At 55.3% G+C, this 21,485-nt stretch overlaps 3 protein-coding genes across 4 annotated transcripts; 1 reads left to right on the forward strand and 2 right to left on the reverse strand.

Annotated features, from left to right (window-relative positions):
* Window positions 1–2,023: 2,023 nt before the first annotated feature.
* AP1S1 (adaptor related protein complex 1 subunit sigma 1) lies at window positions 2,024–8,587 on the forward strand. Of its 2 annotated transcripts, XM_036309628.1 has the most exons (6): window positions 2,040–2,131; window positions 4,434–4,536; window positions 4,665–4,843; window positions 5,525–5,633; window positions 6,237–6,374; window positions 7,643–8,587. In XM_036309628.1, exons 3-6 carry the CDS (start codon window positions 4,665–4,667, stop codon window positions 7,688–7,690), a joined length of 474 nt encoding a protein of 157 aa, XP_036165521.1. In that variant the 5' UTR covers window positions 2,040–2,131; window positions 4,434–4,536; the 3' UTR covers window positions 7,691–8,587. The 2 variants fall into 2 exon arrangements, with proteins under 2 accessions (XP_036165520.1, XP_036165521.1); XM_036309627.1 differs by lacking the exon at window positions 4,434–4,536 and having other exon boundaries at window positions 2,024–2,131.
* A 928-nt stretch (window positions 8,588–9,515) lies between these two features.
* Window positions 9,516–12,525, reverse strand: VGF (VGF nerve growth factor inducible). The gene is made up of 2 exons (XM_036309626.1): window positions 12,267–12,525; window positions 9,516–11,792 (listed from the first exon to the last, which is right to left on the reverse strand). The coding sequence occupies exon 2, from the start codon at window positions 11,770–11,772 to the stop codon at window positions 9,916–9,918; it is 1,857 nt and encodes a 618-aa protein (XP_036165519.1). The 5' UTR covers window positions 11,773–11,792; window positions 12,267–12,525; the 3' UTR covers window positions 9,516–9,915.
* Window positions 12,526–17,437: 4,912 nt separating this feature from the next.
* Window positions 17,438–21,136, reverse strand: NAT16 (N-acetyltransferase 16 (putative)). Its single transcript, XM_036310459.1, is given in 6 exon segments — window positions 17,438–18,939; window positions 18,941–18,984; window positions 19,567–19,700; window positions 19,703–19,789; window positions 20,774–20,949; window positions 21,015–21,136. Coding segments are annotated over 6 exon segments (780 nt in total). The 3' UTR covers window positions 17,438–18,722.
* Window positions 21,137–21,485: the final 349 nt, after the last annotated feature.

The following is a 21,485-nucleotide window of genomic DNA, read 5'->3' on the forward strand; positions in this document are numbered from 1 at the left end:
AACCAGAATGAGATATCACCTCATACCTGACAGAATCAAACAATCAACAAGTGTTGGAGAGGATGTAGAGAAAAGGGAATCCTTGTGCACTGTTGGTGGGAATGCAGATTGGTGCAGCCACTGTGGAAAGCAGTATGGAGTTACCTCAAAAAATTAAAAATGGAACTACTTTATGATCCAGTGATTCCACTTCTGAGAATATACAGGGTATCCCCCAAAAATGTATACACACTTTAAGAGCTAATGGCTCAATTTTGAAAATAAAATGTATTTTAATAAACACTTTATAATTATTCAAAGTGCGTGTATACATTTTTGGGACACCCTATTTGGGTTTCTACCCAAAACATTAATTTGAAAGAATATATGCACCCCTATCTATAGATATAAAACCCTAATATGCAAATAGACTGAATGGTGGAACAACTGGTCGATATGACGTGCACTGACCACGAGGGGGTGCATGCAGAATATGGTTGGCATCAGCAGCAGGCAGCAGAGCATGGAACATGGTGGCGTTGGCTGCGGCGGGATGGTGAAGCAGGTAAGCGGAGGTGCCAGACCAAGGCGGGGCACCAATCGCTGTCATTGGGGCGAGCCTCTGGTGGTTACTAAAGATTCTTTGCTCCCGCATGCCGCAGTCCCCGCCGGGCACTTGCACCTGCTGCCAGAGCCAGCCCGCTCACACCCCAATAGCTCCGCGCCATCAGTGGGTGTGAGCAGCAGCTGCTGCCCCAATTGCCCCTGAGGGCTTCTCCACCTCCCTTTGCTCCTGAGGGGCGATCAGGGGCAGAAACCATCGCTCTTACCTGCTACTGACGCTGGTCCCAATCTCTCTGCACCATCATTGGGTTTGGGTGGGGCCTGAGCCGTCAGTGAATGGGAACAGTGACAGTGGCAGTGGCAGGGGCCGGGCTGTGGCGCAGAGGATGGGCCGAGACCTGCTCCTGTGCCCACCTCATCCTCACGGCCCACAGTTCCTTTCAAGATGCATGAATTCGTGCACTGGCCCCTAGTGTTATTTATAATAGTCAAGTGTCCATCAGTAGCTGAATGGATAAAAAAGCTGTGGTACATTTACCTAGTGGAATACTACTCACCCATAAAAAAGAAGGAAATCTTATGCTTTAAGACAGCATGGATGGACCTGGAGAATTATGTTCAGTTGAAATAAGCCAGTCAGAGAAAGACAAGTACCATATAACTTCACTTATATGTGGAATCTAATGAACAAAATAGAAACAGACTCATAAATAGAGAACAGACTAAAGCTGTCAGAGAGGGATGGAGGGGGGTTTGGGGCTGGGTGAAAAAGGTGAAGGGGTTAAGCAAAAAAATAAAATACACCAAGTCATAGTCACAGACAACATATGGTTATTCCCAGAGGAAAAGGGGGTGGGTGGAGGTAGAAGAGGGTATAGGGGGATAAATGCTGATGGAGAGAGACTTGGCTTGGAGTGGTGACTACAGAATACAGTATACAGGTGATGTCTTATAAAATTGTACACCTGAAACCTATATAATTTTATTAACCAATGTCACCCCAATAAATTCAATTTTAAAAGTTTTTTAAAAGTGTTACATCTAGCAGGCTCTGGTATAGATCTATTTTGAGCTCTATACTTCTTCCTCATGTCTGCCCCACCACCCTTTGTCTTCCAGTCTTCCTCCCCACTCATCCTTCCCTACATCCAGTTCCTACCCTGCTCCTTCCCAATTGCCCACACCCCTCCATTAGTGCTCCCTACTTCCTCACAGACTCCGATGATCCTCCCATTCACCTCGCACCCCTTTTCCCGCCCTTTTCCCCCAAGGTTACAAAGCACGAGGACCTCGTTGTCTTTTTCCCCCATCCTCCAAGCAGCCCACAGGACAGCCTTGTTACCATGACAACATAGCTGCTCCCAGCTGAAGCCAAAGGACCTGGTTGCCATGGCTTCCGCTTCTCCTCCTCCATCCCCGCCCGCGCGCCCCGCAGCGTTGGCGCCTGCGCGGTACTCACCGCGAAGGGGCGGGGCGGGGCCGGGCTTCCAGCGGGAGGGGGAGGAAGAAGAGAAAGGATCAGAAAGGGAGTGGAGCTGGCACCTACGGCGGCCGGAGAGGGACTCGCCAAGACGGAGACTGCAGGATGGTAGGTTGTGCGAAGAGGGAGGGGAGGGGGACGGAGGGCCGTGGGCTGTACCTGCGGGGGTCCTTGGGGGCCGCCCTCGGTGAGAGCCACTCTTTCTTCCTCCGGTCCCCAGAGGACCTCAATTTCCTGGACGGGTGGGCGAGCCGGCCTGGCAGCAAGAGCAGCTGGAAATGGCTTTAGGTAGAAGGGGCGGGCAGAGGGCGCCTTAGTGGGGCGAAAGGGGGTTGATTTAGGGGGCGGCGGGACTGTCCCGAGCCAGGGGGAGCGCGCGGGTCGCGGTCCAAGGGGGCCCGACCACTGCCGCAGGGAAGTCGCCCGAGGGACAGGGGCGCGAGGGCTTGTGGGCGGAGGGAGGCGGCGGGGGCGCGGGTCACACTCCGTCCCGGTGCAGCCCGAGAGGAGCGGCGGCCGCGGGGAGAGAGCGTGTGCGAGGGGATCGCTTCCGGGTCCCAGGAGAGGCCGTCCTGCCTCGGTGGACCACCGGCTCGCCGAGAGGCTGAGTGCGGCGGGTCGAGCAAGTGGGCTCGAGGTCTTGCTCTGGGGGACCCGGGCCTTGGCTCCCGGCTCCGCAGCTCTTCGCTCTCCGCCCCGACCCCGTTCTCCTTCCGGAACCCAGGCCTTCCGTCTTCCTGCTCCCCCTTCACCCCGTCTTAGACGTGCGCGGCTCCCTGGCGCTCCTCGGTTGCCTTCCCACCAGGCTAACGGCGCTTCCCCTTCCTCACCACCAAAAAACCCCCTTTGTGGTCCTCAGCCTACTGAACAGCGTTAAACGAGAGCTGTTCCACGCACCCAGGGATTCCAGCCCTGGTAAAGCCCGTGGAGAGAGCTGCAGGGAGAAGGCGAGAACTCCAGGCTGGGACTGACGCCTTGGAACCGGGTAGCTGGGCACACCGGGTGTGCACGCGGAGGGCTCTGCACTCCTCCCCACCCTACCCGGCCTGAGCCCTGTGCCACACATTCCCCTGGACAGCCACCTGGATGGCAGTGTTCTAACTGAAAAATTGAAAGGGAAATTGGTCACCTGATATCTGCGAAGGAGTGGGCATGTAAGGGGAGGCATCATGAAAGGAAGAAGTGAGGAGCCCTGGCCCGGTGGCTCAGTGGGTTGGAGCGTTGTCCCCATACACTGAAAGGTTGCCAGTTCGATTCCAGGTCAGGGCACATATGGGAGGCAACAGGTCAATATTCTCTCTCTAAAACCAATTTAAAAAAACAAAAACAAAAAACAACCATGACCGGTTTGGCTCAGTGGATAGAGCGTCGGCCTGCGGACTGAAGGGTCCCAGGTTCAATTCCGGTCAAGGGCATGTACCTTGGTTGCGGGCACATCCCCAGTGGGAGGTGTGCAGGAGGCAGCTGATCGATGTTTCTCTCTCATTGATGTTTCTAACTCTCTATCTCTCTCCCTTCCTCTCTGTAAGAAAACAATAACATATATTTAAAAAAATAAATAAAAAATATAAAATCCCCATCTTTCTTAAAAAAACAAAACAAAACCATATCCTAGGGTGAGGATTGAAAAGAGAGAGAGGCATATCAATGGCCAAATGCCTGAATGGCTGAGGAGAGAGGAGGCTGGAACTTGGAGGGGGAGGAGTCTCAATACCATGTGCTAACATGAAGGATACCTAGGCATAGGACTGGCGCAGGAAAACCGTGTGTTAGGGACCTCTTTAAGGGTGAATGGCTAGGATGGGGTGGGAAATTGAGGTAGCTTCTCCAGGGACAAAATACCTGGTTTCGGTGTGGTTGTGAATAGGAGCATGGAAGAAAGCGGACAGAGCCTCTGACATCAGCTGTGGGTTGGTTGTCACTGTGGTAGGTATTTTACTTTCCTTTAGGAAATGGTTTGGAAACAGGAGGTCAGAGAAAAATAATAGTTATAACTAATGTGTTACAGTGTTTACCTTGTGGCAGGCACTGTTGCATATATCAACTCATTTAATCCCTCCTAACAACTCTGTAAGGTAAGTACTTTTATTAATCTGCTTCACAGACCAGGAAACATAAAGTAATTGCCCAAAGCAACTTACTCAACTAGTAAAGCCAGGATTTGAATCCAAATAACAGACAGACTCGCCGAAACCGGTTTGGCTCAGTGGATAGAGCGTCGGCCTGCGGACTGAGAGGTCCCAGGTTCGATTCCGGTCAAGGGCATGTACCTGGGTTGCGGGCATATCCCCAGTGGGAGATGTGCAGGAGGCAGCTGATCGATGATTCTCTCTCATCGATGTTTCTAACTATCTCTCTCCCTTCCTCTCTGTAAAAAATCAATAAAATATATTTAAAAAAAAAAAAACAGACAGACTCAGAAGCTCTGACACCCCCCCAGAAGGAAAGACACCAGCTGGTGGGAATACCCAGAGTTGAGAGCAAGGGCTGATTATTTGAAGAAAGTAGAAACTGTGAGTGGAGAAGAGTTAGATGAGTTTGGGGCTGTATGTTTGTGGAGGAAAGAAACTCAGAGAACCAAATCTCTGACCCTCAGCTCTGCCTCTCATTCCCCCATCCCTACCTGCTGCCTTTTCCCCAGATGCGATTCATGCTGCTGTTCAGCCGGCAGGGAAAGCTGAGACTGCAAAAATGGTACCTGGCCACATCAGACAAGGAGAGAAAGAAGATGGTTCGGGAGCTCATGCAGGTTGTTCTGGCTCGCAAGCCCAAAATGTGCAGTTTCCTGGAGTGGAGAGACCTCAAAGTTGTCTATAAGAGGTGACTCCCCACCTACTTTCAGACTTGCCTGAGTTCTGCGTGGTTGGGGCTTGGCAGTGGGTTTAAATGGCTGAGGAATAAGCAGTCCCTGGGTCAGAGAGAACTGGGGACTAAGGACGTCTCGAGGGCAGTGATAAACAGCTTTCTTTCCTTTCTACATTCACCTTGAAGAAATTCTTGTTCCCCACTTAGTTTTGCTCTAGTCTCACACCTACTTCACACACATACTTCTGTCCCAAGGGCCCTATCTTGTCCATTACACATGTCCCTTGCTGTCTCAGTCATAAATGGTAAATCCTGTGCCACCTTTCCCAACACACACACACACACACACACCACCATTTCTAAAAGGCGAAAGATTTATGCGATCTGAAGAGAAACCAGAGTATAACCACCATTTCTAGTTCCTTCTCTGAGGAGGTGAAATTATTTGGCTCACGGTTTTGCTGAGTCACACTGAGCAGGTCAGAGAGCAAGAGGAGGAAAGAGTTTGGTTGTTGCCTGTTTGGGAGAGGCATTAAGAGGCTGAGCGAGTAACTATATGCCCTGGGGCCACCCCACCTTTGTCCCGAAGCCACACAGACCCTGGGCTGGGAATAAGGAGAAATGAGAGGTTTGAGCCCAGAGTCCTGGAGCAGGCAATAGCCCTTTCAGCTATCTCTCATGTGCCCCTCTCCTCAGATATGCCAGCCTCTACTTCTGCTGCGCCATCGAGGGCCAAGACAATGAGCTCATCACCCTGGAACTGATCCACCGATATGTGGAGCTCCTGGACAAATACTTTGGCAGCGTAAGTCACCCTCCCTGTTTCCATACTCAGCAATCCCCTCTTCCCTCCGAACTCTGGGGTCCTTGGAATCTGCGTTGGAATGCTTGGGAGAGGTGAAGTGGGAGCAGTGAGAATGGTAAATAAGCTCCCTCTTTAGCCATGCCCCTTAATCAGTCTGGGGGAGGGGGTAGAGACCAGAATCTGCCTCTTAATCAATCCATCGAGAGCTCAGCTCAGACTTCTCACAAAAGGACAAAAGTCATATTCCGATTTTATCAGCAGTTCCTGATATTGACGACTCCTTCCCTGCCCCACAGAATTTAGGGAAGGAGGCTAGCCCAGTGCTGGGAACAATGTCACAGACTCTGGGGTCAACGCAACAAAAGCCACGGTCAAGAGCAACTAATACTTTATGATCAGGGAGAAAGAGGCAAGAGAAGAAGGAAAACCTGATCCAAGTACTTACTAAGACCTAGGGGTCAGGAGGACGTAGACCTGGGGCAGGAACCTAAGGTTGGAGGGTAGTCATGAAGAAGATGAGGAGACATATTGAGAACCGAGGTGGGGCTTGTGGGGTGGGAATGCACTTCATTACTCTACTCTGCCTTTCCCCCCTCTTCTCAGGTGTGCGAGCTGGACATCATCTTTAATTTTGAGAAGGCTTACTTCATCTTGGATGAGTTCTTGATGGGGGGTGATGTCCAGGACACCTCCAAGAAGAGTGTGCTAAAGGCTATTGAGCAGGCTGACCTGCTGCAGGAGGTATGGGCCTGGGACAGTGAAGAGGAGGAAGAGTATCACGGTAGAAGTTGCCCTCCCTCCCCTGGACACCCCGCCCGCCTGCCACATCTGCCCCCTTCCCACTACCACCAAAGGGCCCCCCTCCCTGTGGTGTCTGGCCCCCCGCACCTGTTTGGCCAGCTTACCCTCAAGCCCTGGTTGCTTGTGGTGGGAGGTGGGGGTGGCAGACACCTGTGCCAATTCTCTCCTTCCGGAAAGACCCAGGGTGTCTCACCGCAGGCAAATCTCCTTTGTCCCTTGCTTCTCTTGGCATATAAGGGTTGCTCAGAGAATTGGAGAAAGAGCAAATGGTAGATAATGCTTTTCTTCCATGGTGTCTCCCCCCACCCACCTTTTTTTACACACACAACTCAAAATGAGCCTCTGATTTTCAGAAGCAAAAAACTGTTGGTGTACAGGTCACCTAGCTGTTGTTTCACCCTGCTATCTGGTGTCCCTGCCCTCACCCCATTACTGCTTGCCCCCTCTCTGCTGTGCCACTGCTGAGACTTGGTGCAGGAAGATGAGTCACCGGAATCTGCAGTGACAAACAAGCTGGCATGAGCTGGCTATGAGGAAGGGGTGCGATAGGGGGCTCATCTCTGCAATAGGAGAAAGAGCAGAATTGAACCTGCCACCTTACTGGTACAGGTTCCCTTTCATACACACACACACACACACACACACACACACACACACACACACACACTAGCACACACATCCCCTGGCACATACACTCCTGTTACTAGTGCTCTGCTCAGACCCCAATGACTCATCTCTCTGCGGTCTAGTTCACCTTACCTCAGAGACCTGATGCCAACCTCTTACTCCCCCACAACGCTGAAAAGAAGGACCTAACCATTTGCCACCCCCACAGCCCTCAGAAAAGTTTCCCATCCTCGAGTCGCAGCTTCACTCCCTTTCACTCAGATACAAAGCTGGGCCCCCTGCTCATCAACCTGGTCCTTGGTTCTCTGGGGGGGAGGGGTGGACTCAACCTGGACCCCCTCCTTGCCACAGTTGGCTCTGGGAGGTAGTCCTAGGGGGCTGGGAAACTCCCCTGAAGGGTCCCCAGCTGTTCTGCCTTGAGCTCACATTGGCTTCTCTCTCTCCCCCCTTCCCCGTTTCTCTGTGTGCTTCCTCCACTCTGCCTCCATCCTTGTGACGCTGTTGTCTTGCCCCCCACCTCCCCCATTCCCTGCCGGCCTCTCCTGCTGTCTCTGCGTCGCCCTCTGCTGTCTCTGCCTCAGGAGGATGAGTCGCCGCGCAGTGTGTTGGAGGAGATGGGTCTGGCATAGCCCCACCCAGGCCGCATGGAGATGTGGGGAGCTGGTGAAGAGGCAGGGCACACGTGGCCCTTTTCTTGGTGGGACTCGGCTGTCCCTCCTCTGCTGTCTCACCTTCTTTTGGAGTGAGCTGTAGGCTCAGGACCCTCAAACAGCCCCTTCCTCCACCCCCTACCTCCTGTTTCCCCTTTTCCTACTGAAGGTTTTTGGAGCTGGGAGGCAGGAAAATATGACCAAGACCCAAGATGGGGGTGCTATTTGGCTTTCATTCCCTGCCTTTGAAGAACTATTACTCCAAATTTCCTTTCCTCCCTTATAATTGTAAATATATAAATATGTCAGGTTAAAGGGAAAAGGTTTTCAGGGCTCTTCTCGTCTCCCTGCCCCATATCCTACCTCCACCCCTCCCACCCCCTGCAGCCAGCCAGGGCAGCTTCTCTACCTGGGAAGGGGGCATCTGTGTAGTGACTAGGTCATCCTTTCCCCTCATCTGCACCCTCCCTTCCTTCTTGGCTGCAGTAGGGCCTCTGTCCAGTGCTGTGGGAGGAACAGCATAGTTCATTTTTTTCTAACCTTGCCACTTTGAGGGAGGGAGGGTTGGGGGAAGGGCAGGCTTCATAGGAGACTGGGCCCTATCTCTCCTTCACTCCATATTCGGGGTGAGGCAGAAACTAAGGGGGTGGTGGGGTGGGCAAGTGTCTGACTTTATTTCCTTTCCTCTGAAATAAAAGGAAAAGCATTTCTGGACTTCGCCTGCCTGAGGCTCTGTGAAAGAAGATAGGGCTGCTGGGATCAGTTGGGAGGGGAAGGGAACGCTGCACTTGACTCTTCCCCAGAAAGGGGTTGCCAGATTAGAGCCAGAAATAAAAAATAAAATAAAACACACAGTTCAATTTGTATGATAACGAATAATTTTTGTTGTTGTTAATCCCCACCAGAGAATATCTTCCCATTGATTTTTAGAGAGAATGAGAGAGAGGGAGGGGAAGAATCATTGATGTGTCTCACATTGATTGGTTGCCTCCCCAACTCGGGATTGAACCTGAGACCCTTTGGTGCACAATTGATGGTCCAACCACTGAGTAACACTGGCCAGGACAATGAATAATTTGTAAGGTTAAGTGTATCCTATGCAAATGTATCCATTGCTTATCTGAAATGCAAATTTAACTGAGTGTCCTGTATTTTATCTGACACCCCCTACCAAAAATATATTTGCTAGTTCAATGCCTCTGCAACCAGAGGAGAAACTTCCTGGGACCTGGTTTCACTCCTCTAAGATTTCTTTGTGGGAGACTTCATTTGCCCGGTTTCGTTTTATTTAGGAAGGAGACTCCCTAGTTCAAGGGTATATTCTACCTCCCATGCTTAGAAAAGGGTTGAGAAGTGGCTAAAACCAGAATGTTTCTTTGGCTGCTAACCGTCCCCTGTCCCCATATTTATTGTGAAGTATGCAGGGCCAGGGAATTTAGGGAGCAGTTAAGGGAGGTGTGTCTGATTTGGAACAGGGTCTGTGGGGAGCCACCAGTACTGCCTGTGTGGCCCCTCGGAGTCACAGGAAGAGCCCAGAGCTGTGGCTCCTTATCTACTTTGCATTTCTCTGCCAGGCCCTGGGAACCCATGACTTTAACCGCCATTTAGGGTTTCCAAATGGATGTGAGCCAATTCTACCCCCAAATACAGTTTTAAACGGGTTGGTGCCATTCAACCCCCCCTTTTAAGCTGGAAGAGATAGGTGTTGTGGCTGGCGTTTCCCTCACCGCCCCTTGGGAAGGACCGCACAGGCCCAAGGGGACGGGTGAATAACCCAGAACAAAGTCCTAATAAAATAGTCACTTTTATTTCTTAGCAAAACTATTTCCTCCGTGAGGGGTATTTACAAGAGAGAAGGGAAAGAAGGTAAATTCACAGCGATTTGGAGAGGCTTGTGGGAGGCCCCAAGGGCAGGAGACAGACACAAATGGAACTGGGCAACTAGGTGGGAGCAGCGGGAGGGAGCTCGCACAAACCATCCGCTCGCCTGCGCTGGCCCTGGGACGGCCGTGAGCGAGTTTGGGGAGTTCGGGCTTTGGACCCAGGAAGAGGTGTGACAGGTCCTCCGCGCTGCCCGGGGGCGAGGCGGGGCGGGGGCCGAGGGCGGGGCGGGGACGCATGCAAATACCCAGGAGGGGACAGGAGCGACACGGAGGGGGGCGGGGGTGACCACGCGCTGAGGTGGCGCACGGAGGCGAGACCGGTCACGGGCGTTGGAGCAGCACGTGCTCGATGTAATTCTCCAGCTCCTCCTGCTCCTGCAGCCGGCGCTCCTCCGCCTCTGCCTCCGCCTGCGCGCGCAGTGCCTGGGCCTCCCCGCCGGGATAGTGGCGCGAAGGCTGCAGGGCGTGGTGGTAGTGGCGGCGGCGCGAGGCAGCAGGAGGCTGCAGCGTCCGCGGCCGGATGTAGTTGGGAAAAGGGTGGTAGGGCCCCGGGGGAAATACCTCGTCCTCCTCCCGATCCCAAGGCGGGAGCACCTCGTTCCAATCCCGCAGCTGGTCTCCAGCAGGGGCGGGGACGGGGGCGAGGGGCGGGGGCTGCGGGGAGCGGACGTGGGTGGGCACGGGGGCAGCCCGTGGGGGAGGCACAGGCTCGGGAGGGGCGTTCTTCTTCCGCTTCCGCTTCTCCTCCACCTCCTCGATGATGCTGACCACGTCATCCGCTGGCAGGTGGAGTTTGGTGGACAGCTCAATGAGGCTATCGATGGTCTGTGGGTCCATCTCTTCGTCGTCGTCTTCCTCCTCTCCGCCCACCTCGGCCCGCTCGGCGTCCTGCCGACGGTGGCCAGGCATCTCCTCCTGGGACCGCTTGTCCTCGGCGGCGGCTTCCCCGTCCTCCTCCTCCTCGGCGAACAGTAACGCGTTCTGCCGCGCCCTCTCCGCCTCCTCCGCCTCCGCCTCCGCCTCCGCCGCCTCCTCGTCCTCTTCCCCCACCCTCTCACCGCCGCGTCTCTCCTGCTCCACCTCCTCCTCCTCCCTCTCGCTCTCTCGCTCCTTCTCCGGCTGCAGCCCCCGACCCCCCAGGCTGCGTTGCCGGGCCCCACCCTGTAGCAAATACTGGAGTAGCAGGTCCGAAGCCAGGTCCGCCAGCCGCTCTTCTTGCGCCGCGGCCTGCCGGGTGGCCTCCGCCTGCCGCCTCCCTGCCTCTACCTGAGCCAGCCCTTGCTGTAGAAGGCGCTCCCCCGCCTCGGAGCCGCTCAGGAGTGAGCTCTCCGGCCGGCGCGCCTTGGGGAAGGGGGTGCCCAGGCTTTGGTACGCCTTGGACAGGGGTGCCAATGCGTCGCCTAGGTGTGTTTTGGGGGAAGGCACTTTTTCCCCGAACTGGTGGGCTTCGGGAAGGGGGCGGCTCTCGGGCATCTGAACCTGGAATTGCTGGGGAGCCGGGGGTGGCAGGGGCGCGCGCTCCGGGACACGCGCCTGGAACTCTCCCCAGGAAGCGCGCCACACGCGCTCGGGCCCGGGGCTCTCCAGGTTGACTCGGGTCAGCGTGTGCGTGCGAGTTTCCGTCTCTGCGGCTGCGGTCTCCTGCTGGCGCTTGGCGCTGCTCGGACTGAAATCTCTCAGTTCCTGGAGCAGGGCAGCCAGCGCCTCAAGCTCCTCGGAGGGGTCGCTCGCCTCGGGACCGTTCTCCTGAGTCTGAGGGCGAGGCGGGGCCGCGGGCGCATGAGTCTCTGGCGCTGGGAGGCTGTGGGTCTGGCTTCTCACCGTCTCAGTTAACAGAGCTTCTGCTGCTTCTTCCGCTGGCTTCAGTTGGGAGCCGCCTGGCGCCGGGGGCGAGGCCGGGCGGTCAAGTGCCTGTAACAGCACCGCGGCCAGCGCCCGGGGATCCACACCCTGGAAAAGGTCTCCCTCGTCCTGCGGCTCTGAATTTCGAGCGGCTCGGACCTCTGGGGTGCGATCATCCTTCAGCCCGGGCACTGCATCCCCAGCTACGGATTCTTTATGCTCAGAGCTGAGGGGAGGTGACTGTGCCTCAAGGCGCCCGGGGGGCGCTCCTCCCAGCCCCTTAATCAGTAGAAGGAAGCAGAAGAGGGCGGAAACTGGCAACCTGAGCGATTTCATGACCAGGGGACTGTCGGAGACTGAAAAATAGGAGGGGTGGAAAGAAAGAAAGGATTTCTTTAAGAATTTTCTGATCTCTGGTTCTACATTCCTTTCCCCCACCTTTAATCAGGGTTTCCCCTAACCTTTCCCAGAAGAGGGACCTTTAGGCGCAAAGAAGAAAGATGTGCCGATCTCTGAAGTCGTGTAAATGGGAAAATGCCCATAACCCTCGCACCCACGGTGCCTCCTCGCCCCCTTCTCTGAGCCATCTCGGTGCCCGCGCCCACGTACTAAGCAGTGAGGATAAGGGGGAAATCTCTGCTCCCTCCCCACAGGACACTCTGGATGGTGCGTGGGCGACTTCAGCAGCAAGAAAAAAGCGGCGACTCCCCACTTACCAGAGACCCTTACGGGGGGCTCCCCGATGCGTTTTCAACACCCCCATCTAGGAGAGAACCCTCCCTCACACCCACCGTTGCCAGGGGTTGAGGGACAGACAGCGGAGTATTTACCAGCTGGTGTCACGACGCAGGAGGTGGAGAGGAGGGTCGAGGCGGGGTGGGGACAGGGAAGGTCGGAACGCTTCCGCCTCGGCTCCGAGAGGTGGCTAGGATAGGACCGATGGTCGAGGTCTGGCGTCCAGTGGGCTGGGCTCAGCTGGGTCCGGGCTGCTCGCTCGCTCCGGCTTCAGCACGCTGGACAGCGCCCGCGCCGCTGCCGCCTTATAAACGGGAGCGCGCAGTGTCACGTGGGATTGCCCCGCCCCATTGACGTCAATGTTCATTCATGGGGAAGCGGGCGGGCGCCTAAAGGCGGGAGGATGCCCAATGATTGGAGGATGCGGTGTTCTCCCGGCCTGCGACTGCGCACTGGGGTCCTCGGCTGGAGGGGCGTGCGCTAGTGGAGCACCGGGGAAAAGAATGAATGAATGAATGAATGAATGAAATGTCGAGGCGGGCGGGGTTGGGGGCTATGAATGAATGAAGGAGGGACAAGGAGAAAAGGATGAATGAATGAATGAATGGAAAGGTGGATGCAGAGACACTGCAAGACAGGAGGGTGGGTTTTATCCAACAATTTGCAGCGGCGGGAGCCCGCATCGCGAAACGGATGGGGCACTCCCAGGTCTGACAGGGCACCAGTAAGAAATCCATGCTGGGGAGAGGGAGAATAAGGAATCCAAAGCGGGGGAGGTAGGGGCAGTCTCCTCATCCTCCGATCTCAGGGTCCATGGGGAACACGCCCAAGGACGGCGTGAACCTGAGAAAAGAGACCTGCGCGCCTGCGGGCGCTGTCCGCGGATCGGCGGTGCGGGGTGCGGGCCCTGGGCCGGGGCGGATGGGTGGATCTTGCGGTTTTGGTAATCCCACCGACAAGGGTCCAAGTTGGAAGAGAAGGAAAAGACTGAGGATGTGTGTGCCTCTGTCGTGTCTGTACATTGTCGGTGCGTGTCTGAAGAAAAAGGTGTGTCTGTCCAGTTGACTCTGTAGCGTCTGTTGGTGCCTCCGCCGTGCCCCCTTTCAGCCCACCACTCCCCATCCCCCTTCAGTTTCTTTTTCTCCTGCTCCTTCCCCCCCTCCCCAAAAGGACGTTTGGAGGGCAAGAGCAAACCAGGTGGGGAGGGGGTTGCGCAGGTGGGGGGCGGTGGCTCAACTCCAGCTCTCTCCATTGCTTAAAGGGAAGGTTGAAACACGATGCGGGAGGTGGGGGTGGGCATGCAACGTCAGAGAACGCCCCTTACTGCAACCAGACCCCTCGACCATATCTCCGGCCTGAGGGGTTGGGGCTGGGGGCATGGACTGCTAGAGGTTCCGGGGGGTGGGGGGCGATGACGCACAGATTGCGCAAAGAGAATCTATCAGCAAGCCGGGTCCAGTGAAGGGAGACCAGCCGTGGGCGGGGGTGGAGGGGGGACGGAAATGGGGAGGGGGCGGGGGAAAGAGGAGTGAGCCAAGGGGAGCCGCCAGTGCAGGAATGAAGGGGAGGGAGGGGGGCTTCAGTGCAGGCAGAGAGCTGTGCGGAGGCGTGGGCAGTGAAAGGGGGGAGTTACAATGACACACCAGACACACAAGAACTGCAGCCATAGGGGTACCCATGGGCACACACAGGGCTCAGATTGTCAGAGCCAGTCCTCAGCCCCCTCCTCATCTCTTCCTAGCACTAATCCTCCTCCTCCTCCTCCTCCTCCTCCTCCTTCTCCTCCTCCTCCTCCTCCTCCTCCTCCTCCTTCTTCTTCTTCTTCTTCTTCTTCTCTCTCCTCTCTCTCTCTCTCTCTCTCTCTCTCTCTCTCTCTCTCTCACGCACACACACACAATCACTCACGTGTTTTCCCTCTATAGCCAACAGTGGCTTCTCGGTTCCATCAGTGGCTCGACTTTCCCAGAAGAAAGCCCATCAGCTCTGCGAGGAAAGAGGTGGGGAGGAGGAGAGAGAGGAAAGAGAGAAGACAGCAGGAGAGGGAAGAAGGAAGGAGGGAATCTGGAAAAGGTAGAGGGAACAGGCAAAAGGAAGATACTGAAAGCCAAGGTGACTGCGGAGATGCCAAGGAAAGAAGGGAGAGGAGGGGGTAACAGGCCCCACAGCAGTACTTCACCCCCCCGCCCCCCCCCCACACAACAAATCTAGGATCTCCTGCTGCCCTTGTGGCCCCCCTCATTTTTCCTTTCCCTCCCCATCTCCCTCTTTTCCCCGTGTGGTTACTGAGAGCATTGGAATGAGGAGGGGGTCACGTTACCTTCCCGAGGAGGATGAATCAGAGAGAGATGGTTCAGACATCTGGAGAGGGGGAGGGGAAGCCATCCAAGAGCCAGGCAAAGCGGGGGAGCCATGGAGGAGACTGCGAGGCTGATGGAGCTAAGGGACTAAGTGTGAGGGGAGATAGACACCTAGAGAAACTGTGTTACTGTGGGCTCATGTTTGTGGACATGCACCTATGTATGTATGTACATGTGTGTATATGTGTACAGAGATTAGTGAAATATACGGGAGGAAAGAAAAAGAAAGGGATGGGGGGGGGCAAGAGTGGTCGTGTTCTGATTTAAATATGTAGTCTTTTCCAGTGTGTGTGGTTGTATTTTTGCCTGTTTCCAGGTATCTGTGTGTGAATGGGTGTGGATTCTGATCCCTCCTGAGTGCCAGTATGCCCGTGTAGTTAAGAGTCTTGAGTCTGGGCATCTGCTGGGTCTGGAAAGTGTGCCTGGGTTGGTGCGTCAAAAATGTGTGTGTGTGTGTGTGTGTGTGTGTGTGTGTGTGTGTGTGTGTGTCTTTTGCATTCTCTGGGTCCTTCCATGTCTGTTGGTATATGTTGGAGGTTACGTGGACTTCTATGTGCTCTTTCCTGCCCCTTCCCCACATTCACCTTTTCTCTAGATTTCTATGCCATAAAGCCTCAGAATCCAAGCCACTCATCTGCAGCCCGCAAGTGCGGGTCCTTGCCCCTTGTTTTCAGCATGTTCCTCCATTCTTCCCCAACTCCCCATGCCTCCCTTTCTCCACTCTAGCCCAGGAGAACGTCTCAGAAATTAACATCCCAAGAGTCTCAGCCATCTTGGGGTGAGGGAGGTGGCAAGAAGGAGGGAGCCCCAGGCACCAATGGCAATAGGCTTGGTGATTCCACAATCTGGATCTGGATCCCTCTTATCTGGGTCTGTTTCTGCCTCTCTCCTTTCCAGTTCCCTACCTGGGCCAGTTTATTCATGCACACTCTACCTCTCGAAGATGCACTGCGTTCTTCATACCTTGCTGCCTTTAGGGGTTTCTGAGAAAGAAGCTGGATTGGGGACAGGTTCCTGGGATCCGGGAGAGAGGGAGGTGTCAGGAAAGGAAGAGAAATAGAGAGAGAGCTGGGAAAGGCAAAGCTGAGATGGGGGTCTGGAGGGGATGCCTGGTGTTTGCTGAGTTATTTGTACAAATGCATCTCTCTTTGTCTTTGTTTCTGAATCGCTCACTCTCCAGTAGGGTAAGAGAAGATGGGGTCCAACAGAGTAGTGATTCAAGCTAAAGATTTGGAAAACCAGCAGAGGGGAGCATTGGATCTTTTCCCTGAGAAAGTTTGGGAGAGAAAAAGAACAAGGGCTGGCCCCTTCCCCTTTCCTCCTATGCCCCTCCCCCCATACCTCCAGGTCCCCCTCCTTTTCTTCCTTTCCCCCAACCGGTGACTCACCTCTGCAGGCTTTCATTGCGTCAGCGATGGGGGCGGGGGGAGGCAGGGCGGAGGAACTTTATGAGAGGGGCAGGGGTCTCCACTTTGAACGGAAAGAAGCTGCTGAGGCACCCCCTCCCCCTGAAAACGGCCCCATCAGAACGCATTATTGCCCTATCTGCCACTCCAGTTGAGTAGGGTGGGGAGTCCTGGGAACGGGGCTGGGAGAGGGCTGGGGGCCACTGACAGGTCTGGGAATTATAAATAATAGGAAGGGGTTGCTCACCCTAATTTTCAGTCCCCCGTCCCATTCCCTCATACTCCCACCCACTCCTGAGTGGGGGAAGGGAGACCCAGGAAGCCGGGGGAGGGCAAAGCTGCAGAGATGAGTCACCAAGACAGGGAGAGAGAGAAGGAGACAGAGATGAGGAGAGACACAAAGAGAGACAACTACTGGAGAGACTGAGAAAGCAAAACATACATGCCATGAAGAAAGGTGACATCCACAAACTAACAAGAAAAAGGAAATTGTTTGCTTCCATAATCCTGAGTCAGCCTCCTCCAACACCCACCTGTCACACACACACACACCACTATCATTCAGAGTTACATTGACATTCTGAGACACACCCATTTACACAAGCACAATGTCACACCTAGCCTAGAAGACCCATGCTGAAGATGTGACAGGGTAATGGAGATTCGCGTTGAGAGCCTTCATTCTTCTTACACAGGATGGTGGAAGGGGGTAAAAACTCTGAAGGTATGTGACTTCAAAAACCCAAGACGCGGATCAGGGACTCGGAGGCTACGCCTTGCACACACGAGGACGACGACACACACAGTTCCCTGCCTCCCCATCCACAGCACATAGCAACATATCAAGCATCGTCCTCATCAAAGACACTTGGAGTACCTGATTCTGGGGTACACCAGCCACGATGTCCCGAACACATCTCACCCAGACACCCTCTTACTCGTACACACATGTACAGAAACGCAGACACACAAAGACGCCCATGGACACACTCACACGGACGGAAACCACCTTGCGCTGCCTCGCCCGCGTCCGCACACGTCCTGGCGCCCCCGCGTGTTACTTTTTGGGATTGCAGTCATCACCACCTCGAGGTCGGCTCCCAGGGGAAGCGGCGGCTCCACCTTCTGCTTGGTGCCCACCCAGGAATGGAGAAAGCGAGCGAAAGAGTGGAGAGCTGGGAGTTAGACGCCTGGATCGCAGGGCTGAGGGAGGCTGATCCTGGATGCCAAGGGGAACTTGGGGGAAGAGCCCATAGAATTTGGAGAGCAGCCTACTGCCAGGTGCAGGAGCCGGGTCTAGTCAGGGCCCCACGCCACTGCTCACCTTTCTGCTTCTTGGTTGGGGTGGGGGCAGGCAAGGTCTAGCTCCCCTCGGGGAAGTCATTAGCCCATGGCCACAGGGCTAAGATCCTAACACAGGGGAAGGGGGAAGATAATGGACGTCATGTGTCATTCCCTCTCCCCCCCTCCCCCCCCCCCACACACTGAGAAGTAAAACAAACACAGGGTGGACTAACAAATCGTTTTTATTGCAACATAGCCTTGGGTGAAGCGACAGGGAGAGTAGCAGCAGGTCGGGCACAGGAGGCAGAGGAGGGCATGGCAGAGCCAGAACGGGGACAGTGTGAAGCGCGGTGCTCCTCTTTGCCCACCGCCCACCTCCTGGCGCCCATGTCTTGGATCCCATCCCAGTGAACCCTGTGCTCACTGTCCATGTGTCCTTAGCAGCTGTTCATTGTCCAACAAGTAGTTTCAAGCTATCACCATCAAAGAATGAGGCTTTGGGCCTGGGACACTTGGCTTCTAGTCCCTGCGAGGCGGCTCCCAGCTACTGTGAGTGACTGGGAAGTCACTTGGATCTTTCTGGGTCTGTTTCCTCCCTCTACAGTAGATGTGAGGATGCAGCGTAGAAGACAGCGCTGTGCAAACACAGCTGTTGCTGCTTGCATTTAAATAGAAGGACTGTCTAAGTCCAAAAAAGCATAAAGGAATGAGAGAAAGGGAGGAGTGTCCAGAAATACCTGGAGGTGGGGGTTCCAGTCTCACTAGGAGGCAGCCTAGTTAGAATCAGAAGACGGCCTCACACTGGCGGAGGGGCCTGCCCTCCCCTACACCAAGTTCTCCAGCCTGAACCCCCTGGTTCTGCCACTGGTTGTGGGCATTAGGAGGGGGCCTGTGAAATATCAACAGAGTGCAAAATTGGAGGAAACTCCAGTCAGAGGTGCCAGCTCCAAGAGGTGCATCACCAGAGGGCAAACAGGGGTCCAAAACAGGGGGAGCATTATAAATCTACTTCATTTACTGGTCTCTTTCCATATTGCATACAGGGTGGGTGATAAAGACATAATGGGGAAAAGGAGCTAAGTGTCTGGGAGGTCCAGGGAGGAGGACGGTGGGGGTACAGAGGAAAGGGAGAGGACCCTGATCTAAAGGCACAGGGCAGTGAGGGGAGAACGGGCGAGCTCTGAGGGCTTGAGGCAGCTGCGCTCCTGGAGAGGTACTGTCGGAAGGGAGAAGCCAGGAAGGACAGGAAAAATCTCCGAAGCCTAGGGCGGAACAGGTTCTTTGCCCAGGAAGGGGAAAGGGTGGACACTGGCAGCGCAAGGGGCTCCACCGAACTGGGTGGCTCTGATCTGGCAGTGGGCAATGGAGAGGTAAGGGGGGAAGGAAAGAGGGACCAGCAGTGGGAAAGGATAGGGGGCAGGGGAGGGGATGGAGCTTGCAAATGAGGTCAGGGCTTTCTGGGGATCTGGGAAAGGGGGCGGCATCTTCTCAAATAGTAGGGACTTCAAATGTGGCCTCCAAGCAAGTACTGGTTCGTGTAACCTTTGACCAGCTCAAGCCCCAAGCCAACTTGGCAGAAATAAGCCAGCTGCGACCACAACTGGGGCGCCAGGAAGAGCTGGCACAGGACGTTGACGCTCGCAAGGCTTGCCACATCGCCACCTGCTTTTGACAGGGCCTGGGTGGGCAGCAGTGAAAAAGTGCCAGAGGCCCGCAGCCCTGCCTGCCAGAAGCACGGATGTGCTGAATTGGAGCAAAGTGATGCCCTGTGGGGGGCACAAGTGAGCACAGGGGCTGGCGGTGGGAGGACTGGCCTCGACCTCTCTGCATCTTCACTCCCATATTCACACCCACGGGCTCCCGCGTGAGCCCCACATGGGGCACATATCATGTGGTGAAGTGGAATATGTGAAAGCCTGGGTCTCCGAGGGTAGCAAGGACGAACCAGGGGCAAAACCTCTGAATAGGAGAGGTGAAGTCAGTGTGGAGTGTCCAGGGAACTGGGGGTGTGGGCCCCTGAGTCTCTGAGAGAGGTGGAAGTGAGGCAGCAGATCAGCTGGTAGGATGGGGGAAGCGGAGGGGGTAAGATAAAGGCTCAGCTGTTTGGGTTCCTGAAGGGAGACAGGGTGGATGCATGGGAGGCAGGGTCACCAAAGTCTAGGCTCCCGAGCTCTTCGGTGGGTTGGCAGCTGGGAGTCGGGAGCTGTTTCAGTTCCCCTTGGCAAAAGGGCTTAGGTAAAGACTGGGAGCCCCAGGGCAGGGCTCGCACTCGGTAGAACCGGCAGAGACAGAAAACGGGTGACTGGCTGAGCCTGGGGGAAGACACCCAGCCTCTTTGTGCTTCTCACCTGCTTGGTGTTTAGGCGGTATTTCCTCAGCTCCCGGGAGCCCCGCTGGTCGTCCCTGGAAGGCTGTGCCGCCTTGACCCCTGAGTGCTGCCGCCTGACCAGCTGTGAGCAGAAGCGCTGCAGCAGGCAGGCCAGCCCTTACCGCGCTCCCAGGGCGCCAGGCGCAGCCCCTCCACCAGCGCGGTCTTCTTCGCATCGATCAAGTGCACCGACTCCCCAGGCCGTTAGGGGGCCCGTTCCCTGCCTCAGCCACTTGGGCTCAGAGGGCTCGCCTCTTCCCACACACTGAGCGCTCCTTCATCATTACTCTGGGCGCCAGGCCAGACCTGGTACCTGTCCAGGGAGCTCTCCTCAGTACTTGGGTCTCAGATTCCAGCCCTGGCAGTAACGCTCATTGCTCATTGGCCCGGCCGCTTCCACCTCTAGAGATTCAGAAGCCCAGAGGGCAAAGGGGTCCCTGACCACTCGCCACGCCCCCTTTCACTGGCTCTAGCCCCAGGAGATTGCCACGCCCCGGTTACCTACCACGCCCCTTTCCTATTGGCTGCTCCCGGAGCCCATCTCTGAACTGCTTCTGCTCACTCCTGCAACCAGGCTTCTTTGTGTGAGAAGTCAGTCTACTTAGGGCTCCTGGCCCCACTCTACCTGCTCCCATCCCCAGCCTACCTCCACCCTACTAGCTCCCCTCTTTTAGTGCTCCTGTCCCCAGAAACTCCTCAAACAAATCCTCAAATACCAAAGCTCTCACCAGTCCCTCTACTATTCTTTTTAAAAATATATATATTTTATTAATTTCAGAGAGGAAGGAGAGGGAGAGAGATAGAAACATCAATGATGAGAGAATCATTGATCGGCCACCTCCTGCATGCCCCACATTGGGGATTGAGCCTGCAACCTGGGCATGTGCCCTGACCATGGAATCGAACTGTGACCTCCTGGTTCATAGGTCAATGCTCAACCACTGAGCCAGCTGGGCTCCTCCACTATTCTTGTGTTCTACGTGTCCCCTACCCGACCCTCACTGGCTAGGCCCCTGGATCTGAACACCCTACTCTTTGATTGCAAAGCCTACTTGATATCCTCAGCAATCTGACAAGGGCTGAGGGAGAGGGGCTCGCTTCCTCTCCTTCCTAAGATTCAGACACCCAAACATGGCTTCACCCCTTTTCACCTAGGCACTGCTCGGTTCTCACCACTTCTCTGGTATGCTTGGCCAGCACCACCATGAGGTTGGGATCCTGGAGCCAGATGTGGTAGCAGCTGGGAAGATAGTCAAGGTCACCGTAGATGCCTCCTGAGATGGCCAGCACCTCCTCAAACTCCGGTTCTGTGGCCATCACGAGGTCCAACTGCTCAGTCTCAGTCTCGAGCCCAGATCCTGGCCTGGGCTTGGCCCCAAGAACTTGGCCCCCAGAGGCTCCTTCTCAGCCTCCATCCCTAACCCAGACTTGGACTTCGTCCTGGCCTCCTGTGGCAGGTGTTCTGAGACTAGCTTCGCATCTGGCTCAGCCTCATTTTCAGGCTTAGGGACCTCTGAGGTGGCTACACTGCAGTCAGCTTCCAGCTTCATTCACCTGCAGAAGAGAGAACCCAGCATTCGGGTCAGAGTCTGCTGTTTCCACATTTGGCCTCCTCTACGCAGTCCCCACAACCCCTTTCTACACAAACACTGCTTCTCTTCCTCTCTCCACACAGACCTTCCTGAGAATAGAGGGCCTCCAGGCCTCCAGTTCCCCCCTCACACCAACTCCAAGAACTCTTAATCCTATCCTGCTCTACCCAACCAGGATGTGTCTTAACACTCACAAACTCGGGACCCTGTGAGTTCCCTAGAGACTAGCCCCTGACCCCCTCCATCTCTAGTCAGCCCCAGGACTCAAAGGAAAGAAGGAGGGTATAAATAATGGAGGGCCCTAACT

This window comes from Myotis myotis, unplaced genomic scaffold (genome assembly GCF_014108235.1).
Source record: "Myotis myotis isolate mMyoMyo1 unplaced genomic scaffold, mMyoMyo1.p scaffold_m19_p_5, whole genome shotgun sequence".
Lineage (NCBI taxonomy): Eukaryota > Metazoa > Chordata > Mammalia > Chiroptera > Vespertilionidae > Myotis > Myotis myotis.

Coding starts and splice junctions, on each gene's coding strand:
- AP1S1 (XM_036309627.1), top strand. Junction 5,634..6,236: donor TGGACAAATACTTTGGCAGC/GTAAGTCACCCT, acceptor CCCTCTTCTCAG/GTGTGCGAGCTGGACATCAT. Junction 6,375..7,642: donor AGGCTGACCTGCTGCAGGAG/GTATGGGCCTGG, acceptor TCTCTGCCTCAG/GAGGATGAGTCGCCGCGCAG.
- VGF (XM_036309626.1), bottom strand. CDS start 11,772: ATGAAATCGCTCAGGTTGCCAGTTTCCGCCCTCTTCTGCTTCCTTCTA.